Here is a 23,417-nt window from a genome sequence, read left to right as displayed (position 1 = left end):
GACAGAAGCACTTCGAGTTCTGGCTCTCCACCCCCTACCCTTCCCGCGCCCCGTCTTGCAGACCGAACCACCTTCCCTCCCCCCCTCCTGGCTACGCCCCTCCCCGAGCGAGGCCTGACTCCTCCCTCCCGCCGCGCCCAGTCTCCACTTCTAGGGCACGCCCCCTCGAGACCCCGCCCACTGCATTGCAAGGCCACGCCCCCATGCCCCGCCCCGAGCCGACGGCGCCCAGCTCGCGACGAGGCCTGCCTCCTCCCCCTGTCCTCGCCCCGCCTACCCTCACGCTCCGCCCTCGCCTCAGACTGCGCCCCGGCGCTTGTTGCGTCGTCCCCCTCAGGGTCCCCGGATGGGCTTCGGAGGTCCGCCATGACCGCGGCGGTGTTCTTTGGCTGCGCCTTCATTGCCTTCGGGCCTGCGCTCGCTCTCTACATCTTTACCATCGCCACCGACCCGTTGCGCGTCATCTTCCTCATCGCCGGGTGAGGCGGTTACGCAGGGGAAAACCTGGAAGTCCGGGGCTCGCTTCCCCTCCTCCCCCCCCTCCCTCCTTCCCTCCCCTCTTCCCTCCCCACCGCCCCCCGGGGCACCTGCGAGCTCCTTGGGCTCCCGGGAGGCTGAGGAGGGCGGAGCGGAGACCCGGTCCCGCCGAGGCTCGTTAGCCCTCGTCTGCGGGGAGGGGGAGGCCCGGGGCGGGGAGACCCCGGCGGGGGCTCCGAACCCCTGGTGTTTGGCAGGCCTGTGGGCTGTGCAGCCCCTTCCGTGGGCTGCGAAGCCTCTGAAGAGTGATACGTGTGAGTACATCCATATGTGTACCTCCTCCCCCCCCTTTTTTGTTCCTGTCAGTGGTGGGCTTTGAACTCTGGGCCTGGGCGCTGTCCCCCGAGCTCTTGGTGCTCAAGGCTAGCACTCTGTCACTTTGAGCCACAGCTCCACTTCCGGTTTCCTGGGAGTGGAGGGGGGGTATTTGGAGATGAGTGTCACGGACTTTTCTGCCTGGGCTGGCTTTGAACTGCCCCTCCTCAGATCTCTCTGCCTTCCCGAGTAGTCAGGATTACAGGTGTGAGCCACTGGCGCGCCCAGCTACCTATTGATTTTTGTGGAGGAAGAGGTGGTCTCCTATTTCCCTCAGTTCTCAGTGACGTCTGTAATTCCCCACCGGGCGAAAGAGCCATGTGGAGTCTTGGGGCAGTAGTTTTCCTTCTCTGCCAGTGAGAATCACCTGGGAACCAGATGGTGCCAGCATCTGCCCATGGCCTACCTCAGATCCTCTGAACTACAATGGGGAGGAGGTGAAGTTCAGGCTCAGATTGTCTTCAGACCTTCCAGGTGGCTTAGGTGCGCCTCTGATGGGTGGAAACCTAAGAAAACACTGACATATCTGATCCTGCTTTGCAAACACTCAACTCTGGTGGTGGATGTGGTCACTGTCTGAGCTTTCAGGCAAATGAGAGCATGCCCCTTCTACTTACACCCCAACAGGCTGGGTGGCTAGCTGTGATCCCGGTATTTTTGAGCTGCTTCACCTCCCACACCCCTGTAGAAAAGAACTATACCTGGTATGTGTCATTTGAAAAAGCAATATGAGATTTGGGCTAATGGTTTATAATACTATAACCATTAAAATCCATTCTGGATTGTTAAAAGAATTGAGTCCAGCTGTTTGGTTGTGGGGTAGGGCTAATGCAGAATGTGAATGAGGATGAATGTGGTTGTTGTAGGTCATTTGCATGGATGAAAATAGAGCAGTGAAATCTGTGGAAATTGTTCAAAGGAGAAGTGGAGCTAGGCTCCTGTGGCTCACACCTCCTAACTACTCAGGTGACCTGAGATATGAGGATCTCAGCTTGGAGCCAGCTATTAAGACTTAATTCCAATTAAGCACCAAAAAGCTGGAAGCCGTAGAGCACTAACTTTGAGCAGAAAAGGCTAAAGGATGGCACTCAGACCCTGAGTTCAAACCCCAGTACCAATGCAGAAAGTGGGGGGAGAGAGAAGGTGGAGGGCAGAGGGAAGAAGAGAGGGGAGAGAAGAGGAGGATGGGGGGAGTAACAGGAGGTGAAAAACTGATTAACACACATGTATACATTCGTAAAATGTCATCGTGAAACCTACCTGTTGCACAAACAATATATGCTAATTAAAAAGAATATATGCTAATTAAAAAGAATATATGCTAATTAAAAAGATCAAAGTGTAGGGTTTTAACCTCTGAATTTTATAGCACACACTAATTTTTTTTTTTTTCTGGAAAAGACACAGCTTTGTGGATACCTGATCTTTATAATTTCTGGTAGGTTTTAACAGTCACAGATTGTGTACTTCATTGTTTTGGCACCACAACAAGCAAAGCATCAGGAAAAGTAAGTTTCCAGCTAGATCCAGGTAGTCTGCCCTTGAACATCCCCTGGTCACTGAAAGCAAGAAATTATTGGGCAGGCCTCACATTTCCCTTAGACCACATGTTTCTCACTGAGAAAAATGTATCATTGGTTAAGGACAACTGATCAAGAACACCACTATAAGGATTTTTTTTCTTTTATAGAAAAAGCTAAGCTTGGCACTGTGGCTCAGGCCTATCTTCCTAGCTACCCAAGAGACTGAGATCTGAGGATCAGAGTTCGAAGCCCAGACAGAAAACTCTTCTAGCCTCACCTCCAATTAACTGTCAAAAAGCAAGAAGTGGAGCTGTGGCTCAAGTGATAGAGTGTCAGACTTGTATGTAAAAGCCAAGTGAGCGCATAAGGCCCTGAGTCCAAGTCCCAGTACTGACACGCATACACGCACAAAATCTATTCTTTCTCAAGCAGAGTTTTGCTCTTTTGAGTCATTATTAATACTGTTAGTTCACTTGTAACTTTTGTTTTTCTTTTAAGAGCTTTCTTCTGGTTGGTCTCTCTACTTCTTTCGTCCATTTTTTGGTTCATAGCAAGACTCACAAATGACAATGAAGATGGCCCAGTACAGAAATATCTGCTCATCTTTGGAGTGTTACTTTCTGTCATTGTCCAAGAAATTTTCCGGCTTGCATACTACAGACTTTTAAAGTAAGTTCAGTGCTTTATCTTACCTTTTTTTTTAATCAATTAGATTTGCATTGTGATTTGATCACTTTAAAGATTAATAGCCTCTGGTATTTCAGGGTTTGTCCTTTCCGATATAATTCTAAACAAAGGCATTAGCACATTTCCAACTCCAAAATACTATTTTAACTTAAAGAAATTCTTTGCCAACTTCCTTTCAAAAATATTGGAGAATTTACTTTCTTGGGGTACTTGGGATTAAACTCAAGGCCTCCCAGTTGCTAGGCAGGTGCTCTACCACTTGAGCCATACATCCAGATCCTTTTTGCATTGGTTATTTTTGACATAGTCTCTCTTTATGAGCAGGGTGGCCTTGCTGAGATCTTCCTACTTACACTTCCCTGTGCCAGTGGGGATAACAGGTGCATGCCACTGTGCCAGCCATTTTGTTTCCCTATAGCTGGGATGACAGGGGCATGCCACCATAATCATTGATTGGTTGAGATGGATTGTCATTACCTGTTTGGCCTTGAACTTAGGTCTCTCAAATCTCTACCTTCCCAGCAGCTAGGATTACAGGCTGAGCCACTGGGACTGGATACAATTTTTTTTTTAATAGTAGTACCAGGGCTTGAATTCAAGGCCTTGCACTCGCTCAACTTGCTTGCTGCTGTTCTACCACTTGAGCCACACCTCCAGTCTAGTTCTTTGCTGGTTTTTTCAAAGTTATAGTCTTTTGGACTTTTCTGCCTGAACTAACTTTGAACCTTGTTCCTCTAGATCTCAGCCTCCTGAGAAGCTTGGATTATGAGCCATCAGTGCCAGTGTAGGTCTATGTTTTTAGTGAGGAAAATAAACAAGTAGGAATTACAGCTAATTTTTCCTGCTAAGTTCAGAGAAGCCTCTTTGGCTGCCAAGGAAAGCATGTTTGGCCCTCTTAAAGGACTTTTAGAAATAGGTGTTAGTATAAACATGTATTAATAAGAGCCTTGCATTTGCAGAATATATCTTTAATTATAGCCTACAAAATATACTGCAAAATTTTTTTTTAACAAATATTGAATACTTTATAGTTAAGACATGCTGGAGAGGCTAGATGCTACTTGCTCACACCTGTAAATCTAACTACTCACACCTGTAATACTAGCTACTCAGGAGGCTGAGATCTGAGGATCTTGGTTCAAAGCCAGCTCAGGCAGGAAAGCCCCTGTTAGACTTTCATCTCCACTTAATCACAGAAAAACCAGAAGTGATGTTGTGGCTCAAGTGGTAGAATGCTAACCTTGAACAAAAAGGAGCTCAGGGATGATACCCAAGTCCAGAGTTCAAGTCCCAAGATCAGCAAAAAACAGACAAGCTGGAGAATTATTGTACTTTGTTGATGATTTTGCACATGAATACACTGAAATAGCTTTTATTTTGGCAGTACTTGGGGTCTGAACTCATAGCCCTCTACTGCATTCATATATGGTCTTTAGTTTCATCAATATTTTATCTCCACTGCCAAAGCTACCTTTTAAGTTTAGAGGATTGCCTCAACTCAGTCACTTTTTTTTTTTTTGGTCGGTCATGGAGTTTGAATTTAGGGCCTGAGTACTCTCCCTGAGCTTTTCTGCTCAAGGCTAGTGCTCTACCACTTTGAGCCACAGCTCTACTTCAATTTTCTGGTGATAAGGATCTCACAGGGACTTTCCTGCCAGGGCTGTATTTGAACTGGGATACTCAGATCTTAGCTTCCTAAGTAGCTAGGATTACAGGCCTGAGCTACCAGCGCCCACTTTTAATCACATTTTTACTGATTAAAATGTAAAGAGTTTAGGCAGCTCTTGGATGTTGCCTAAAATAGATTTACTAGATTTTTTTTGTTTTGATTGAAACTTTTGTAACTTCATTTTAAAAAATTCTAATAAAAGCCGGTTTTAAAAAGGCATTAGTCTGTTCTTTTTAAATTTCCAAAATGATGTATGATTCCTTGATACATTTAAAAAACAAGAACAAATGAAAAAGACTGATTCATCAGGAACTTTGCAAAGTTTTTTTTTTCAGTTATTTGGAATTATAATTATCTGTTTAATATAACTATACATCTAGTATAACATATACATCTAATGTAGCTATACCATCTAATAATTTAAAGAATGACAGAGCTGAGATAGTTACATTTCTATGCAAAGTTGAAACTAAACTACCTTCTACATACTACATTTTATCCCCCTTTTATAATTATCTCATCTGAAGGTATACAAACATTATTTTACTATGTGACCATAAAAATAACAATTCTACTGCCACTAATAAGGGATCAATAATTGTTTCTATGACGTTAAGTAAAATTTTGTAAAAACTGTCACAATCTTAAAATCACAATTCCAGAATCAGTGTCATCATGCCTAGAACAGATAAAGCAAGTCCAAGGACCTCACAGGCTTTGTTATACCAAACAAATGAAAAACAGATTGATTTTAGACTGTAGGTCTATGCAAATAAATAACAAAAAAATCCCATACTTTTTTCTTCTGTGTATGCTTAATTTCTTACACAAATAACAAAAACACTCACTTCAAGAATAAACTCCTTAGAAAAAAATTCAAGAGTTGATAATCAACTCCTAAGTTGTTTTTTTTTTGTTTTTTTTTGGGGGGGTCCGGTTGTGGGGCCTGAACTCTGGGCCAGGGCACTGTCCCTCAGCTCTTCAGCTCAAGGCTAGCGCTCTACCACTTGAGCCACAGCACCACTTCCGGCTTTTTTCTTTTTGCTTATGTGGTGCTGAGGAATCGAACCCAGGGCCTCATGCATGCAAGGCAAGCACTCTACCACTGAGCCACCTTCCCAGCCCCTCAACTCCTAAGTTTTATGCACATTTTTTTTCCTACTTCGATCAAATTCCAACATATTTAAGCAGGAACGTCTTGTTAGTGTGAGTATGTGAGTCTGTAAGTGTTCTGAGCTCTGCAAGGTTACGTATGTCTCATGTTGCTTTTGGTTTCCCATCTCTTCTTTGCTTCAAACCCCCATGCCAGCTGCTGCTGCTTTCTAGCAGCTTGTGAATTTTCAGCTTCCTTTTTGGCTTCCACAAACTTGTGGCAGGCAGTTGCTTTGGCAATTTCAAGACCTGACTTTTCAACTTTTTTCTTTTTCACAGGAGGTTCAAATCTATCATTGGCTCCAAAATACGGAGTAAGCTCCTTCCACTGGGCTTCATTTAAGGACTGTTCACTATGAGAGTCTTTTTCATTCTTCAACTTACCTTTCCTGGAGCGCTTTCTTTTTCTTCCTCTGAATCTTGAGGCTGAAGTTTTCTGCTCAGAATGTTTTTTATGCAATTCTTGAAATTTATTCCACATATTTATGGGAATTCCAGAAGGGCACTTTTCATATGTTTTTGCCTAGACCTGGGGCTCAGTTGCTGGCCCATCTTCTGGGAAATCAAGGCATCTGATTTCCTACTGGTCCCATCCTTTTTTAACTTCTTGTAAGTTAACTTTGGAGTTCTCAGGTATGGCTTCATCTTCAGAATCTGACTCAATATCATTTTTATTCAGGCCAGGAGGCAGTAGCCCAGTCCACATCCTTTCCGCCAGTAAACAGCTGCCCAGCAGCCATCTTAGGACCTCATCAACATTGTGTCATCCCAGCCAAATCCAACGTTTTATATTTAAAAAATGGTCAAAAAATTTTTTTTGGAAATACAATAATAACTGCAAACAAAGAATTTTCCACTTCAAAGCTGGGTATGGTGGTACTCACCTGTAATCCCAGCACTTAGGAGTGGAGGGAGAGGGTTTGCAAGTTCCAGGTTAGCCTGCACTGCTACCTAGCAAGATCTTGTCTCAAAAAGCAATAAACAAAGAATTTTCTACTTCAAACTGAAAACACTGCCCCTTGTAGGGAGGGTCATATGTTCTGCTAGCGGGGAATACAGAAACTTTCTCACTTCCTAATGTTGACACTGGGGACTGTCAAAGTGGGAGCATTTCTTCCCACAAACACCCATAAGGGAAAATAGGGAAATTTACTGCTTGTTAGAATCCAATGAGTTCAGTAGGTTAGTGGTGGCAGTACTTTGCTATATCAGGTAGAGCAATTTACATGAAAGAGAGATCCTTCCCCCCTTGAGTCTACTTGCTTTGTTGAGACATTTGCTGATGTTATTAACATCATGTGACAAAACTGAACAATTTAGTTGGCTGTTGCTTCCAGGAAAGAAAACAGAGTTGGCTTATGCTAGGTGTTGGTAACCCCCAACTGTAATCCCACCTACCTAGGAAGCTGAGACCTGGAGGATCCAAGGTTGAAGGCCCAAGCAGAAAAACCCATCTCCAATAAAATACCCGTCTGGAAGCATGGATCAAGTGGTAGGGCACCAGCCATAAACAAAGCTGGGTGTAAAAACTTGAGTTCAAAGCCAGGCACTGGTACCTAATGCCTATAAAAATCCTAGCCATCAAGAGGCTGAGATCTGAGGATCACAGTTCAAAGCCAGCCTGGGCAAGAAAGTCTGTGAGACTCTTATCTCCAATAAACCACTCAGAAAACTGGAAGTGGTGCTGTGGTTCAAGTGGTAGAGTGTTAGCCTTGAACTGAAGAGCTGAGGGGGCAGCACCCAAGCCCAGAGTTCAAGACCCATGACTGACCAAAAAAAAAAATTTGAGTTCAAGCTCCTATCCCACACCAGCACAAAAAGAAAAAAGGAAAAAACATTCAAGCTGATATTTTTTTTCTCCTAGCCAATGTTTCTAAACAGAGATTACTGAAATAGCAGATTGTTTCTTTTGAGGCTAGACAAGCAAAGGACCCTTTTCATTATGTATATTACTGTTTTGGTTGAATTCTTCACTGCCTTAATGCAATCAATGATGTACATTTATTTACTGAATAGACAGCTATAATGAATATTCATGCCTTGAAATTTAAATTAACACAATACCCAGAAAATTAGGATGTTCTGAATAATTGAATTGTTTTTAGAGTTAATCTAATTCCTTTTGGTTTCAGCACTTGGTGGCAAATTGTTCTGTTCCTTTATTATTTTAATAAATGAACTTAATAGTAAATATAATTTAAATATTCTTTTTGTTGTTGTTGTTGTTGTTGGTTGTGGGGCCTGAACTCTGGGCCTGGGCACTATCCCTCAGCTCTTCAGCTCAAGGCTAGCGCTGTACCATTTGAGCCACAGCACCACTTACCGCTTTTGTTGCTTATGTGGTGCTAAGGAATTGAACCCAGGGCCTCATGCATGCAAGGCAAGCACTCTACCACTGAGCCACCTTCCCAGCCCTTCAAATAGTCTTTGTGTACAGATCTTACACTGTTAAAGTTTCTAGTCAAAAAGGATTTTTTTGTGTGTGAAAATACCATACAGAGGGGTTACAATTACATGGGCAAGGTAATGAGTCTTATCAAGCATTGTTGCCTCCTCCTTTGTTTACCCTTCCCATCCTTTCCCATCTCCGTCCCCCCCTCCCCAAGAAGGATTAGTGCCAGGTGTTTGTTGGTGGCTCACACCTGTAATCCTGGCTACTCAGGATGCTGAGATATGAGGATCTCAGTTCACAGTCACCCAGGCAGAAATGTCCATGAGACTCTTATCTCCAATTAACCACCAGAAAAAGGAAAGTGGAGCTGTGGCTCAAAGTGGTAGAGCACTAGCCTTGAATAGAAAAGCTCAGGGACAGTGCCCAGACCCTGAGTTCAAGCCCCATGACCAACAAATAAAACAAAAGAGGGATTAGTAACAAGTACTGGTCACTGATGGCTCACATTTATAATCCTAGTTACCTAGGAGGTTGGATCTGAGGGTCATTGTTTAAAGTCAGCCTGGGCAGAGAAGTCTGTGAGACTCTTATCTCCAATTAACCACCAATAAGATGGAAGTGGAGGTGTTACTGAAGTGTTAGTGTGCCATCCTTGAGTGGAAAAAGATAAATGAAATACCCAGACCCTGAATTGAAGCCCCAGTGTACACACACACACACACACACACACACACACACACACACACACACACACACACACACACACACACACACACACACACACACACACACACACACACACACACACACACACACACACACACACACACACACACACACACACACAGCCATAGCAACAATGACAGTAGAGGACTTGTTGGGCACAACATCCTGATACATCTGCAGGGTCAGTTTGTGAATTGGTCATAACAGAAGCATAGATAGCATCATTCTTAAGATCATTGTCATCCAAGTATTCATTTAGCTCCTATCTGCTGGTAACATTCTGTTCTACAAAAATGCCATCTCTCAAGGTCTAGTTGGGGATATGAAACAAATATAGATAACGTTTTAAAATCCAAAGACCTGTGGTTATCATGTGAGAGTTTAGGTCAGTATTAAAACATTTAAGAGTAAGGAAAGATTAGTGTTTCACAACCATTGGTAGAGGCTGTTTGAAGAAATTGCCTGAGGATTAGGGTGTCAGTCCATGGTACAGCATGTGCTTAGCATATGCAAGACGCTGGGGTCAATCCCCAGCACTCTCACAAAAAATCATACAAAGAACAACTTTGGTTCTGTGGAGAAGGGAGCATAAATATAACCCTAGTAGAAAATACAAGGAAGTACCAACTTAAATGGAGATAAAGATGTATCCTGGGAAGAGAAAGAAAATTCAGAAGAGCTGTATTTCTCCCAGGATATTGGGATCTGAAATGGATCTCAGAAACAAGTCTGAATATAGCTATTTTACCTATCCAACTAAATCCTAGTGACTTGTTTGCATATATATATATATATATATATATATATATATACATATATGTATTATTTTTTCCTTCTTTATGAACACCAGATAAAAGGCAGACATTTAATTGGAAATGTCTTATTGATTTCAGTCCATTGAAAATGGGCTGGGTTTTGTTTAAGTGGATTCTAGATTTAGTGATAACCTAATCACAAGCCTCCAGTAAGTATATAGTTTCTACTGCTTTTTCTTAAAAATACATAATACATGTGTGTGTGCTTGTGGTTTTGTTTTAGAAAAGCCAATGAGGGTTTGAAGATCATAAACCCAGAAGAGACAGCACCCTCTATGCGATTGCTGGCCTATGGTAAGTAGGAACTGAAGAGTATCATTTAAAAAAAAAAAAAATCAGGGCTGGGAAGGTAACTCAGTGGTAGAGTGGTAGAGTGCCATGCATGCATGAGGCCCTGGGTTCAGTTTCTCAGCACATAAGCAGAAAAAGTCAGAAGTGGCGCTGTGGCTCAAGTGGGAGAGCGCTAACCTTAAGCTGAAGAGCTGAGGGACAGCTTCCAGGCCCAGAGTTCAGACCCCATTACTGGCAAAAAAAAAAAATCAAACTGGACAAAGAAACCATTTTTATCTTTGTGGATTTCTATTTCTCTTTTATGAACATACATCAGTTGTACAAAATTGCTGCCCTGTGGTATCTCCAACTACCTTTGTAGGTTTCAAGCAACATTTCATCCCACCTCAGCCTATTGGTATACATTACTTCCACAGATTTCCTGTTCTTTATGTAAATGAAAGTGATTGCTAGTAACCCTTACATGTTTTCCCATTAAATTCTAACCATTTTTTTTTTTTGGTCAGTTGTGGGCTTGAACTCAAGGCCTGGATACTGTTCCTGAGCCTCTTTGTGCTCATAGCTAGTGCTCTACCACTTGAGCCACAGCACCACTTCCAGTTTTTGAGTGGTTAATTGGAGATAAGAGTCTTATCCGGGGAATTTTCTCCCTGAGCAGGCTTTGAACCCTGACCCTCAGATTTCAGCATCAGCCTCCTGAGTAGCTAGGATTACAGGTATGAGTCCCAAATGTTAAATAATAACAATTTCAAAGTGAATGTGATTCACTTTTCTGTGGATATTTACCGAAACTTTGTAATGAGAAAAACTCTGCATATGAATGCAGTTAATACTCCTGTGATCAGATCTAGGTCCCTAAGTTGAGTCACCTCAATGTGGTCCAGGAATCACACCTTACAGTATTACTGTCCATCTCTGTTCTGGTTCTAAACCATCGAACTTAACTTTGTAGACTCTTTTCAGAAACCAGAATCAGAGGTTCCATAATCCTCTGCTTCCTGTACTGCTTCTGACTGTGCCTTTCTAATCTTTATCTTCTCTATTTCATTTCTCTGCTACATGAACCTTTTTTCTTTCCCTTTCTCTCTTTCATTCATCACTTAACCAAACACGAGCCTTTCCAGAGTGAGCTGTCCAATATATCAGCAATAGCATATGTGTTGGGGTATAGCTTAAGTGGTAGAGTGCCTGCCTAGCAAAGCACAAGGCCCCGAGTTCAAACCCCAGGACCACCAAAATAAACAGAACAGTATAAGTTATTTTCCCCTTCAAAGAGATAGTATTCCCTAGTCCTTGGACATTTAATTTAAAGACAAAAAAAGAGCAGAAGGAGGGACACTTTATTTGAAGAGAAGTCATAGCAGGGTCTAACTGATTTTTTTCTTTCCTCTTTAGTTTCTGGCTTGGGCTTTGGAATCATGAGTGGAGTATTTTCCTTTGTGAACACTCTGTCTGACTCCTTGGGGCCAGGCACGGTAGGCATCCACGGAGATTCACCTCAGTTCTTCCTTAACTCAGGTATGTGTCCAACAGTATGCATACCTCAGGCTTCTGTCCCAAAGGTCTGTTGGAATTCTCTGGCTTAGGACTTCAGGTGGATTGAGACTTACCTTATACCTTTCAAAGATAAAATACTCTCAGGCACTACAAACTGAAGGACCTAAGAAATTAAGAATTGTGGTTAGAGTGTTTAGGATTTTTGAGTAATATTTAGCTTCCATAAAATTTATTACTATTTGGCTATCCTAATAATGTTACTGTACAGTTAAAATATTAGAAGTTAATTTTAGTAGGTTATGTGTGCTTTTCTGACTTTATATTTATCTTTAATTGATATTTCTTATTAATATCAGTGGTTTTTGGAGCTAGGCAATAGATTTAATCTCAAAATTGAGAGGAAATAATAATAGTTGTTCTTTGGGTTGTTTTTTTTGTTTTGTGTTAGTGTTGTTTTGTTTTGATGGTCCTGGGGTTTAAACTTGGGGCCTCACAGTTGCTAGGCAGGCAATCTTATTTTTGCTTTATGCTGGGCTAGCCTGGACTATTATCCTCCTATTTATGCTTGCCATTTTGCTGGGATGATAGGCCCTCTATCACACTCAACCATTGAGTGTGAGGTGGAGTTCTATGAATTTTAGGTTTTTTGTTCAGGATATTTTGGTTGTTTTGTTGTTGTTGTTGTTGTTTGTTTGTTGGATTTTTGGCCCAGCCTGGCCTCAGACCACTATCTCCCTATTAAGTATTAGGTGTGAACTATTGTGCCTGGCTGAATTTCTCTTTTTGTCTAAAGGTTCAGCTAACAGGTCCACAAACTCATTTCATATCACCAGCTAAAAATTGTCATCACAATGCAGTGACCACAGATTTGAGTTAGTACTATATATGTAATTAACAAAGGATTCCTTTAAAGTCCTCAAGTAGACTGTAAATAATAGAGGGTGAAAATACATTGTAGTTGTCTGCACAGCTGTTATACCACTGAAATAAGTTGACCCCACAACCCAACTTTTAATTAAGTCATCATTCACATGTAGGCTAAAGCTCTGAAAGGAGCTTGCCTCTAGTGGGAGGAAAGGAAAAGCTTAAGAAAGTAATAAAAAGGTATAAAAAGGTGGGAACAATTTAAAAACCATTGCCACCGTAGTTCAGAGACATTCCTCATATTGTAGCAATCCCTAAACCCAGCACACTGGCCCCATTCTCAGTGGACCCTCTGTCCCCCAGACTGTGGTCAGTTCAGGTCTTGCAGCTCCTATCCAGACTGATGACACTGACCCCAGCTTTATCCGAGAATCCATCCTGCAGGCAGCTACCTGCAGGCTGAAGAGTTTTTGACTTTCAAGATCTATAGGGCCAAGTGGTGGACCTTTAACTGGCTACAAGTCAGAGGTCAGGGAACAGTGTACAGGTCATAGTTATTTCATGCACATTCCTTTCCTAGAAAGGTTCTAGAAAGATCTTTTATCTTTATAATAATGTTTACTTAATCCTACTAAAGGGTTTGACATTGAGACTTAAGTTTTTTAAACAGCAGACTGATTTTTTAAAATTAAAATCATGTTAACAGCTAAAAAATACCCTTACATTCTAGTCAAGAGAATAAGTTTAAGCTAGGCTCTGGTGGCTCATGCCTATAATCCTAGCTACTCAGGAGGCTGAGATCTAAGGATCATAGTTCAAAGCCAGCCCCAGCAGGAAAGTCCATGAGACTCTTATCTCCAATAAACCACCAGAAAATAGGAAGTGACCCTGTGGCTCAAGGGTAGAGTGCTAGCCTTGAGCTGAAGAGCTGAGGACAGCGCCCAGGCCCAGAGTTCAAGCCCCACGACTGATTAAGAAAAAAAAAAAAAAAAAAGGAGTAAGTTTAATTTCTGAACTGGAGCTATAGTATATTCTTAGCACTTGGCTTTGATAACTACTGCCTGCCTTGTTGGAAAGAACTGTACAAGTAAGAGTTATTCCAGCAATTAAGTCAGACCTTAAAACCATAAAGTTTTTGTGTAACACATAATTCTAGATTTTATTTTTAAATTCAAATCAGTTTCCTTCAGTTTGATGATTGGGACCTGATAAACCAAACATTTTCTTTTTGAATAAAAGAAATTTGGCTCTTTGCAGATAATCTAGGGATACAAGCCAAGGTAAACTTACTGGCAAACTTTTAAATGATTACACTGAGTGTAAGATTTTTAAAAGAAATGTAATATTAATAGTTAAAGTCTTTTGGAGTCATAAATGAATAAAGTGTACTCACTAGGGGTGTTTACTTCCTACCTTTTCTGTATTTTCTTTCGGTGGTTACATTGCTGCAACTGTTGTACCAGTTTCTTCCACTAAGTGGTGCTAATTCTCTTCAGTGAAGTAGGCTGTTTTCAGAAAGCTAGTTTAAAATGATTCTTTTAGGATAAAGATTTGCTAGCACTGTGGGAAATACATATTATATATATGTAATTTCCATTAATTTAAGTAAAAATACTGTATTTGATAGATAATCTTTTTTTAATTATTAAGTTTTTTTTTATTGTGAAAATCCATACAGAGGGGTTACAATTATATGAGCAAGGTAGTGAGTACATTTCTTATCAAGCATTGTTGCCTCTTCCTTTGTTTCGCCTTACCATCCCTGCCCTCCCATCTTGCCACTCCCCCACCCCCCCTCAAAGTTGTAAAGTTCATTTTTCGATATAACGTCTTGTACATCTCATTGTTGCAATGGGTCCACCTGTATCCCTATTAAAACAATTTGGTTTTTTCCCTTCCCCTCCACAAATTATACCAATATCAAATACAGTGAAAACAGGGGTTATAGCGTGGGGGAGGGACATACAAAGCAACAAAAAAGCATCTTATATATGTTAGGAACAATCGCAAGAAAAAAAAAACCATTTGAATATCCTTAGATATCTTTTGTGTGGGAGGGGGAATACTGGAGCTTGAACTCAGGGCCTGGGTGCCGTCTATCCCTTAGCTTTTTCCCTCAAGGCTGGTGCTCTCCCACTTGAGCCACAGTTCTACTTCTGGCTTTTTGCTAGTTATAGATAAGAGTGTCTTCAGTTTGTCTTCCGGCTGGCTTTGAACCTTGATCCTCAGATCTCAGCCTTTCTATTTAAGGATACAAATATGAGCCACCAGCACCCATCATTGATATCTTAATGTCTATAGTAAGGTGAGGATGGCAGGCTATAGTAAGGTGAGGATGGCAGGCATCTGTAGAATGAAATAAATATTGTAAATTTATGTAAGTTTCTTGTTACAAAATCATTCTTTGTAGTATCAACTTTGAATTATACATTTAAGAAATTAATTTTAGGGCTGGGAATGTGGCTTAGTGGTAGAGTGCTTGCCTAGCATGCATGAAGCCCTGGGTTCAATTCCTCAGTACTACATAAACAGAAAAAACTGGAAGCGGTGCTGTGGTTCAAGTGGTAGAGTGCTATCCTTGAGCACAGAGAGGCTCAGCGACAGTGCCCAGGCCCTGAGTTTAAGCATCAGGACTGGCAAAAAAAAAAAGAAAAGAAAAGAAAAAAATTAATTTTATTTAAGCATACCCTGTATACATATATATATATGTATATATATATGTGTATATATATATATATATATATATATATATATATATATAAAAAATAGGCCATTGTTGGAGTCACTAGTGTCTCCTTTCTCACAAATGAGGGGCTCATCCCAGCTGTCTACCTCTCAGCTAAGGCAGCCATCATTCCTTTGTCTTTGTTGGCCTGTTTCTTCCATGTGTGTGAATGGTTCTTACTGTATTCTTCATCCATTGCAACAGTACATTTAGTGTTTAGTGTTTTTCTTCACTGAATTTCACGTGGATTTTTTTTAATAGCCACAGTAAGCAGGGGGCCACTCTGAAAAGATGATTAGCATTGAACCAAAGTCATACTTTTAAAAAATCATCCAGGGTGGTAACTTCATTCAGCCCATGGGAATATGATTTTTGTCCTTTAAGTCCTGCATGAATGATTTGAAAGGGCAAAAACATAGTCTGTCTCACGCTTTCCTCATCAGTGTCAGTGTGACCTGTGGCTGTCAGATACGCAGAAAATCTTGGCACAAAATGATCTGCTCTACCCCCTTCCCTGATGGTACACTTCCTTGGTGCAGCCTCCGTACCAGTTCATTCTTCTGCCTATTCATGGCTCTGCTAAGGAGGGTCAGAGTGTCGACATCAGCCCACTGCATTGCTCAGCTTCTAGGGAGATTGCTCACATTTTATTGGTATCCTCAGATTTTCAACACTATTCCAGGAACAAGGTTTTGCCAAATTCCCCAGAACCAGACTTTTCTTATATGCATAACGTAAGTGTTTAGAAATCTTGGCAATTCTTTTGATGAATTAGTCAACCTTAAGGTTTCCCTGAAGGGGTAGGTCTATTAGGTTTTATTGCTTCTCTAGGATTTTAAAGTTGTCACCGAAGACTTGGAGATGGAAATGTTTTTTGAGGCTGAAGTCTGTTTCAGGTGGTAAGCTGCATTTCCATCTCTAGTTGGACCTCTCTCCTTCCATTCAGTAGAGGCAGAGTACTGCTGACTTGCCTGGAACAATCCCTGATTGTTTTTCTCATAACTCACACCCAGTCCAACTGCTGATCTCTTCTCCAGCTTTCATTTCAGTCTTCAGGCCTCAGGAGTTGGTAGGTTTGAGTGCCAATTTGGAGCAAATATATTTAAAGAAAAGAAAATCTGTCTGGGCATGGTGGCTCATGCCTGTAATTCTAGCTACTCAGTTGGCTGAAATCTGAGGATCTCAGCTCAAAGGCAGCCTGGGCAGGAAAGCCTGAGACTCTTATCTCCAATTAACTACCAGAAAACCAGAAGTGTGGTGCTGTGGCTTAAAATGGTAGAACACTAGCCTTGAGCAAAAGAGCTCAGAGACAGCTCCCAGTCCCTGAGTTCAAGCCCGTGACTGGAAAAAAAAAATCTTATGGTGCTAATACTGTACTAGGGTACACTTTCATTAGAAAGTCAGTGAAGCATTTTTGAACAGTAGCAGAATACTTCCTGCTACTGAGCATACATCTTCCGAGCATACATCTTCCATTAAGACCTGTGAGCACTGCCTTGGGCCCCATGTTCCCAGGGCACTTTCAGCCACTGAGATCTGGCATGTCTGTGTAGAGCAGAGTTCTCAACACAGCCCTGCTGACATTGAGGGATTTCCCAGGTAGCTAAATTCCAGGACATGGTTTTAGCAGCCTACTTGGATAGTCTCAGTATTCATGGTGATGCATAGAGTTAATAAGATGCCAAGCAGGTTAACATGTTGCTTTCTCTTGACACTTGATTGATGTTTAGGTTTTAGAATATCCTTTGAGTATGAATACTTCATGATTTTAAAAAAACATAGTGTTCTCTTGTGCCAGTTTCTGCCTTCCTTGATGTATAGAAACTTTAAATCCCCCACTTAATGCCTTGACACCTTAATGCCTTTGCCTGGAAGTTTTCATAACTATTCTTCTGCTTCTACTTTAGTTAAAGTATTTACTGTTGCTTACTAAAATTATGACACTAATACACAAGGATATAACAGCTTGCTTTCTCTAATCACAATAGATATGTCCTTTTAATATTATCTTGTATACATATATATATATATATATACATATATTGCTTCATGTAGATAAAACAGTAGGTTATTTTTTTACAATGTTTTCATTCAATGTTATATTCTGGCATTTATTTGGTGAGTTATGCGTAGTATTTGTATTGGAAATCAGCATTTATATTAGAAATCATATATGGTAATCCATTGTGTAGATATACTGTGGTTTATGCATTCTGGTTATGATGGACATTTTTTGTACAAACTGCTGAAATAAATATTCTTGGCTGTACATTGTAACTCATGTGTATAATCCCAGCTACTTGGGAGATGGAGAACAGACACATGGATAGTAGTCTGAGGCAGCCCAGCCTGTCAGGCACAATGGTGCATATATACCATAGATAGGAGGATTGAGGTCGAAGGCTGGTGCTGGGCAAAAACACAAGACCCTATCTGAAAAATAACTAAAGCAGAAAGAGGCAGGGAGAGTGGCTTAAGTCATAGAGTGCCTGTGAAGCAAGTCCAAGGCTCTGAATTCAAACCCCAGTACTAGCAGTATACATATACTAGCATGTATGCATACATATGCGTACATGTGATACATTTGTATATATCACCTTGGACACAATTATACGAATGTCTCCAGAGCAGGACTGCTAAAGCCTGACCAAGCATCAGAACCACCCTGTTGTTTCTCGGTCGGTGTGGGGTACATCCTAACAATTTGCATTTTTAACCAGTTTCCAGATGCTGGAGACTTACTGGTTGAGACCTGTCGAGGGCATCAGTCTAGCTTAGAATCGCTTCAGTAAAATTAAGATGCAGAATTTTCACTTTTATTAGTAATGGTTGTTTCCCTTCAAGCTTTGTGAAAGAGTTCCCAGATAAGAATTTTTCTATGTGATGAGTACTTATGATTTCTTTATTACGTGACAAGGAAGGGAAATCTCTGTTCCTTCTTTTTCATGTCAAAACTTGTAGAATATATGGAATTTTCCTGAAGAATTTGAATGTTCCCCAGCACCCAGGATATGCTCGTACAGCACACATCACACAGAAGCAGTATTCCACAGAGACCTGTCGGTGCTGGTCTTATTGCTTAAGAAGAATCTCTGATAATCTTTTCCCACCCCAAAAAAAAATTCTGAAGAGAAATTCCACTTTAATGAGGAGACTTGTTTCAACAGAAAAATCCTCCTTTTCATTGAGAAAAATCTCTTAAGTAGGATGGAATGCTAGTTGGGAAAAGCTGTTAGATTTCACAATAATCTTACTGCATTCCATGGGAAAGCTTGAAAACTAGATCCAGTAGACTTTTATTGAGCAGGTTCCCATCTGAGAGGAAAAGTTGCCCCAGAGGCTGACCCTCTCTCAGAAGTGCTACTTTCCAAGTTATCCATGGAACATGTATCAAGGTCTCTGTTGCTGTGGGAAGGGTCAGACTCTACCATTGCAGTGGGGGGGGGGGGCAGGGGGAGGGGGAGACAGCCGGCAGGGAACACAAAGAGTCCACGCCTAGTGACTGGATATTCAGAGGGCTTTGATGTCTGTTGTAGGATACGGGCATTAATCATTGTTGTCCTTTCAGCTTTCATGACGCTGGTCATCATATTGCTGCATGTGTTCTGGGGCATTGTGTTTTTTGATGGATGTGAGAAAAAGAAGTGGTACATCCTTCTAATAGTCCTCCTGACCCATCTATTGGTCTCTGCCCAGGTGAGTGCTGTCTCTGTGCTCGCACACTCTGGAGCTCAGAAAATTAGGGACAGTCAGAAAAGCTAGACGAATGAGTGAATGAATCACCTGAGCATCACTGTAAGAGAAGACAACCAATACTAATTTTTGGTAGGTCTCATTGGAGTCTTCTTCATGGTTTTCCTGACAGTGTGACACATGCTTCTGTTAGGAAGCACTTAGTGGTTCCCATTTTACTACAAAGTGGAATGCTTTCTATCCTAACATGAGAATTCGAATTTAATTTGGATTTTGACTTTTACCCTGACTCTCTGTATACAAATTTAGATTCAAAGCATGGTATTAGGAAGTTCAAATGGGGTTGATAGCTACATAGTTGTATCTGAAAGGATGGAGTTTCTGTCAGCTGAGATGATGAACTTGAAAAGAGAGGTCAGGAATTCTGTTTGGGAGTCCAGTTACCTTACATGTGCCAAGTGAAGATGTCAGGTAAGCAGCTGGCTGACCATCAGGTTGGGAGACGATCTGGTTTAGAAAAGACAATTACAAGGACTAAGTATATAAAGAAGATGCTCAAGGCCTGAGCCCCAAGATGCTTCATCACTGAGGTTAGGGAAGAGAAGAGAAGGAGCCAGCAGAGAAGACTGACAGGGAGTCCCAGTGAGATAGGAGGAAATCTGGGGAAACCTGAGAACCAGATTCAAGAAGCCAAGTGCCCCAGGTGAGCTATCACCTGCACAGCAGCTTTTGGAAGAAAGTCTGCAACTCTTTGTTTGACATTAACTACTTATCAATCTTGCTTCTACAAAGCCAATGCTGGCTGCCCTCCACAGCTAATCTGGTGTGGCCCTCAGCGTGCATACATTTAGGCGGTGATTTGTTTCCCTTCTGACCTAAGTCAGTTTGAAATATTGTTCATTCTTTGAAAAGCCTGCTTGGAAAAGTTGTATATTCCAAACTGAGCACAGTCATTGGGTTTTATTCATTGCTCTCTTCCAGTTCTTACCCTTGGCTGGCCTTGTTTTACTTAATAGTTTTCCCATCTCTTTCTCTCCATTTAGAAGGGTAATCATGAAAGGATCAGATTTTGTCATTCATGGTATCCTTAGACTTTGGTACAGTGCTGACCAATGGATATTGATTGACTATTGAATGGTTGACACTAACAATTTAAAAAAGATCCAAGGAAATGTGAAAGGTTATTTTCCAAAATGTTAACAATAATTCTCTTCTCAGTAGCAGACTTCATAGAGTGACTAATAGTTTTATTAAAATGATACCCATGGAAAAAGCACACAAATCAAAAGTGTACATCTTTGTGAGTTTTTGGTGAACACACCTGTGTAACGATTGCCTAGATAAAAACCAAAACGTCACAATCCCCAGGAATGTCCTGTGCCTTCAGTCCCTGTCCTCACCACGAGCACCCAGGACCCTGGTTTTCATGGAGGCTCTGCCTGTGGGTATTGATGTAAATGGGATGGTATGGTATTTGTTCTTTTATTCAACATCATGTTTGTGAGATTTGCTAGATCTAGCAATAGATGTCTTGTTCATTTTTTTGCTGCACTGCCTTCTGTGTGCATTTCATAATCCTATTCTGCGGCTGTTTGCATTTCTCAGTTACCATGAGGATCACTGATGTGAACAGTTTGTTGGTGATCATGTCTATGCACTTCTTTTGTCTATATACGTGTGAGTGGATTTATCCATGTGTCAGTTTTTCATGGTGGCTGTGGACAGGATTCACACCATTAACACAGGAGCCAGCACTTGGCTGGAAATGCTCTGGTATCATATTAGACTTCGATTTTAATTCCTGTGATGAATAACAGGGCTAAGCATATCTTCATATATTTATAGGCCACTTGGACGATTATGTAGTGAAGCTCTTTTTCAAATATTTTGCCTGCTTATTGAGTTGTTTATCTTTTTTTAAGAGTTCTTCATATTTTCTATTAAAAAAAACTTGTCAGGTGAAACCCTTTGACAGGTAAATTCTATGGCACGGTTTGTCTTTACATTCTTTTAATGCTGACTTTGGGTGAACAAAGTATTATGGCGCTGGTTTGTTTTGCAGTGCTAGAGATTGGACTTAGGGCCTTGGGTATGCTAGGCAAGTGCTCTTCCACTAAACTCTACCCAGGCCCGGTTTTTCACTTTAATGTATTTGTTAGTTCCCTTTTTGTGGTATTTAATAAAGATCAATCTAGCTGAATTCGTTTTTAAGGTTATTCTCATTTTTTGTGTTCCAAATTTCTATGGCAATCATGTATTACTTTTGAAATTGTTTAGAGATTAATGTCTTTAAAAAAGTAAGGAAATACACAAAAGAACATAGTACTCCACGATATAAAATAAAATTGAATGGGCTTGAGTATATAGCATTATTCTAAAACTGATTCCAGGAAATTCTTGGTGCCTGCCATGGCCTCAGATGCCTCTTGAATAAAGCAGTTTCCAGAACCCATTTCCTGAACCAGTTTGGTTCTATTTAGTGGCTAAATTCCAGGGTTAACCTGTGAGTCTAGCAAAGGGCACAACCACAGAAGAGTCTGTCACTAGGCTACTTGCACATGGCCGTGGGGGTCCTTAACACATGACAGGCATCCTGTGTGTGCTGCACCAGCCTGCTGTGGAAAGCATGTTCCTCTTTTGCTGTCCTACAAGTTTAATAAGCCTGTGCTGATTCACTTTTTCTTTGCAGACTTTCCTAAGTCCTCACTATGGGATAAATCTGGTGTTGGCGTATATTATCTTGGCACTCATGGGCATCTGGGCATTTTTTGTTGCTGGAGGCAGCTGTCGAAGCCTGAAACTCTGCCTGCTTTGCCAAGATAAGGACTTCCTTCTTTACAACCAACGCTCCAGATAACCTCCGACAGTCAGCACCTCCCGAACGCAGGCTGCATCTTTAGAGGAAGCATACTGTGCCTTTTTCTAAGAAAAAAAAAATCCCTTTTTCTCATGGAATTTAGAAAAAAGCCAGATGATCGTGGTTGGAGTTCCGTTCGTGTGGCTTTCAAGAGCTGGTCTCTGCAGTGGACGCAGCTGTGGTCTGCAGTCTGGTTGCACTGGAGAGTCACCAAGGAAACAAAAAATGCTGAATTTAGTTGATCTGGGCATTTGGTTGTTTTTGAAAGCTTCCAGGTGATTCAGATGCGTGGCAAGGTAGCCATTGATGTACAAATGGGAAGTTCTGAGAACACCCAAAGTGAACAAGAGTCTGATGTGTAACTATTGCCTATTCCAAGTTCTGCTAAGCAAGTAAATTTGTGAATGCCAAAACCTGATTAGCCTTTGTCTTTTTATGTTCCATAGTCATAAAAGGCTGAAATCCTCAACTCTGTGTGTGCTTTCCACGTCCTTTCCCTGGTAGCATCTTAGAAAGTAGGCCAGACTTCTAAATGCACTGTTACACCACTCTGCTGTGATTATTTAACCATAATTAATGATTAAGGCAGCTGTATTTTTCTGAAGTACTTCCATTCTAGGTTTCCCATTTTAAGGTATCGCATCATCATTGTCGTGGTCATTATATCATCCTCCTCTTCCTCACCATCATCATCACTGTTATTTTATTGTAAATTCAGTTTCTTTAATATTGATAGGGCCAGGAACCAGTAGCTCATGCTTGTAATCTTACCTATTCAGAAGGCTGAGATCTGAGGACTGCACTTCAAAGCCAGCCGAGACAGGAAAGTCCATGAGACATTTAATTCCGTTTAACCACCAAAAAGCTGGAAGCTGTGGCTCAAGTAATGGAGCACCAATCTGAAAAACTAAGGGACTCAGGCTTTGAGTTCAAACTCCAGTATATACATACCCCACCACCACATACACACACACACACAAAGATTGATTTCCTTCTGACTTAGGAATATAGAAAGAATTGTCTTCTCCTCAATTTAAAGCTGCAAAGATTACAGTGTGAGAACCAGACCTCAGGCTGATTGACTTGCCACTCATTCAGGTATCTCTGAGCCGCTGGAGTAGGTGCTGAAGGATGTTTTAGATGTGTTTCACTGGACCTGGTAGAAGGGTAATCAATAGCATGAGGAAAACAAGCCCAAAGGGTGATATCAACACTTTCCATTGGCTCCCATGATGCTAACCACAGCTTTCACCCAGATGGCAAAAGTGGAAATCTGTATTAAGCTACCAAATGTCATGCTATTACATAATCATAATTCATGTAATTTTTAGATCTAGTAGGTGCACCTGGGCTCTGATAACAGTGACACAGTGCTCTCCTTGTAAGAAAGCCCAGGTGTGCGCTCAGCCTCCAAACAGCCCTTGCAATTTCCTTTCTGAAGAGGAAACAGCCAGTGAATCATGACTTTACTAATTGGAAATTGTTTCTGATGATGCCCTTGGGGGGCTGCTGGTGTGAACTGGAAATTATCTGGCCGTTACGGTGATGCCTTGGTGAGTCCTGTATGTGTCCCGGAACAGCCAGAAGAAACAACTCAGCTGTGACTTGACAAATAGGTTTGTCATGCCATCATGGGAGCCGAGTGAACTGCATGAACTGGAGCTGCAGCCAGAT

General features: G+C 41.4%; 1 protein-coding gene and 1 pseudogene across 2 annotated transcripts; one reads left to right on the top strand and one right to left on the bottom strand.

Annotated features, from left to right (window-relative positions):
- The first annotated feature begins 282 nt into the window (after positions 1-282).
- On the top strand, positions 283-22,161 carry Aph1b (aph-1 homolog B, gamma-secretase subunit). Of its 2 annotated transcripts, XM_069995216.1 has the most exons (7): positions 283-479; positions 2,874-3,044; positions 10,040-10,110; positions 11,503-11,625; positions 18,762-18,889; positions 20,255-20,351; positions 21,576-21,663. In XM_069995216.1, exons 1-6 carry the CDS (start codon positions 367-369, stop codon positions 20,336-20,338), a joined length of 690 nt encoding a protein of 229 aa, XP_069851317.1. In that variant the 5' UTR covers positions 283-366; the 3' UTR covers positions 20,339-20,351; positions 21,576-21,663. The 2 variants fall into 2 exon arrangements, with proteins under 2 accessions (XP_069851317.1, XP_069851316.1); XM_069995215.1 differs by lacking the exon at positions 20,255-20,351 and having other exon boundaries at positions 288-479; positions 21,576-22,161.
- Positions 5,938-6,589, bottom strand: LOC138808934 (protein FAM204A pseudogene; annotated as a pseudogene).
- Positions 22,162-23,417: the final 1,256 nt, after the last annotated feature.

This window comes from Dipodomys merriami, unplaced genomic scaffold (genome assembly GCF_024711535.1).
Source record: "Dipodomys merriami isolate MVZ:Mamm:240054 unplaced genomic scaffold, mDipMer1.0.p SCAF_48, whole genome shotgun sequence".
Classification (NCBI taxonomy): domain Eukaryota; kingdom Metazoa; phylum Chordata; class Mammalia; order Rodentia; family Heteromyidae; genus Dipodomys; species Dipodomys merriami.
This window is presented reverse-complemented; position numbering and strand designations above follow the sequence as displayed.

Bases quoted from the DNA above. Each gene is read 5' to 3' on its own strand.
- Aph1b (XM_069995215.1), top strand. From the start codon at position 367: ATGACCGCGGCGGTGTTCTTTGGCTGCGCCTTCATTGCCTTCGGGCCT. The intron at 10,111-11,502 runs GTAAGTAGGAAC...TTTCCTCTTTAG, and splicing joins TATGCGATTGCTGGCCTATG to TTTCTGGCTTGGGCTTTGGA. The intron at 18,890-21,575 runs GTGAGTGCTGTC...TTTTCTTTGCAG, and splicing joins ATCTATTGGTCTCTGCCCAG to ACTTTCCTAAGTCCTCACTA.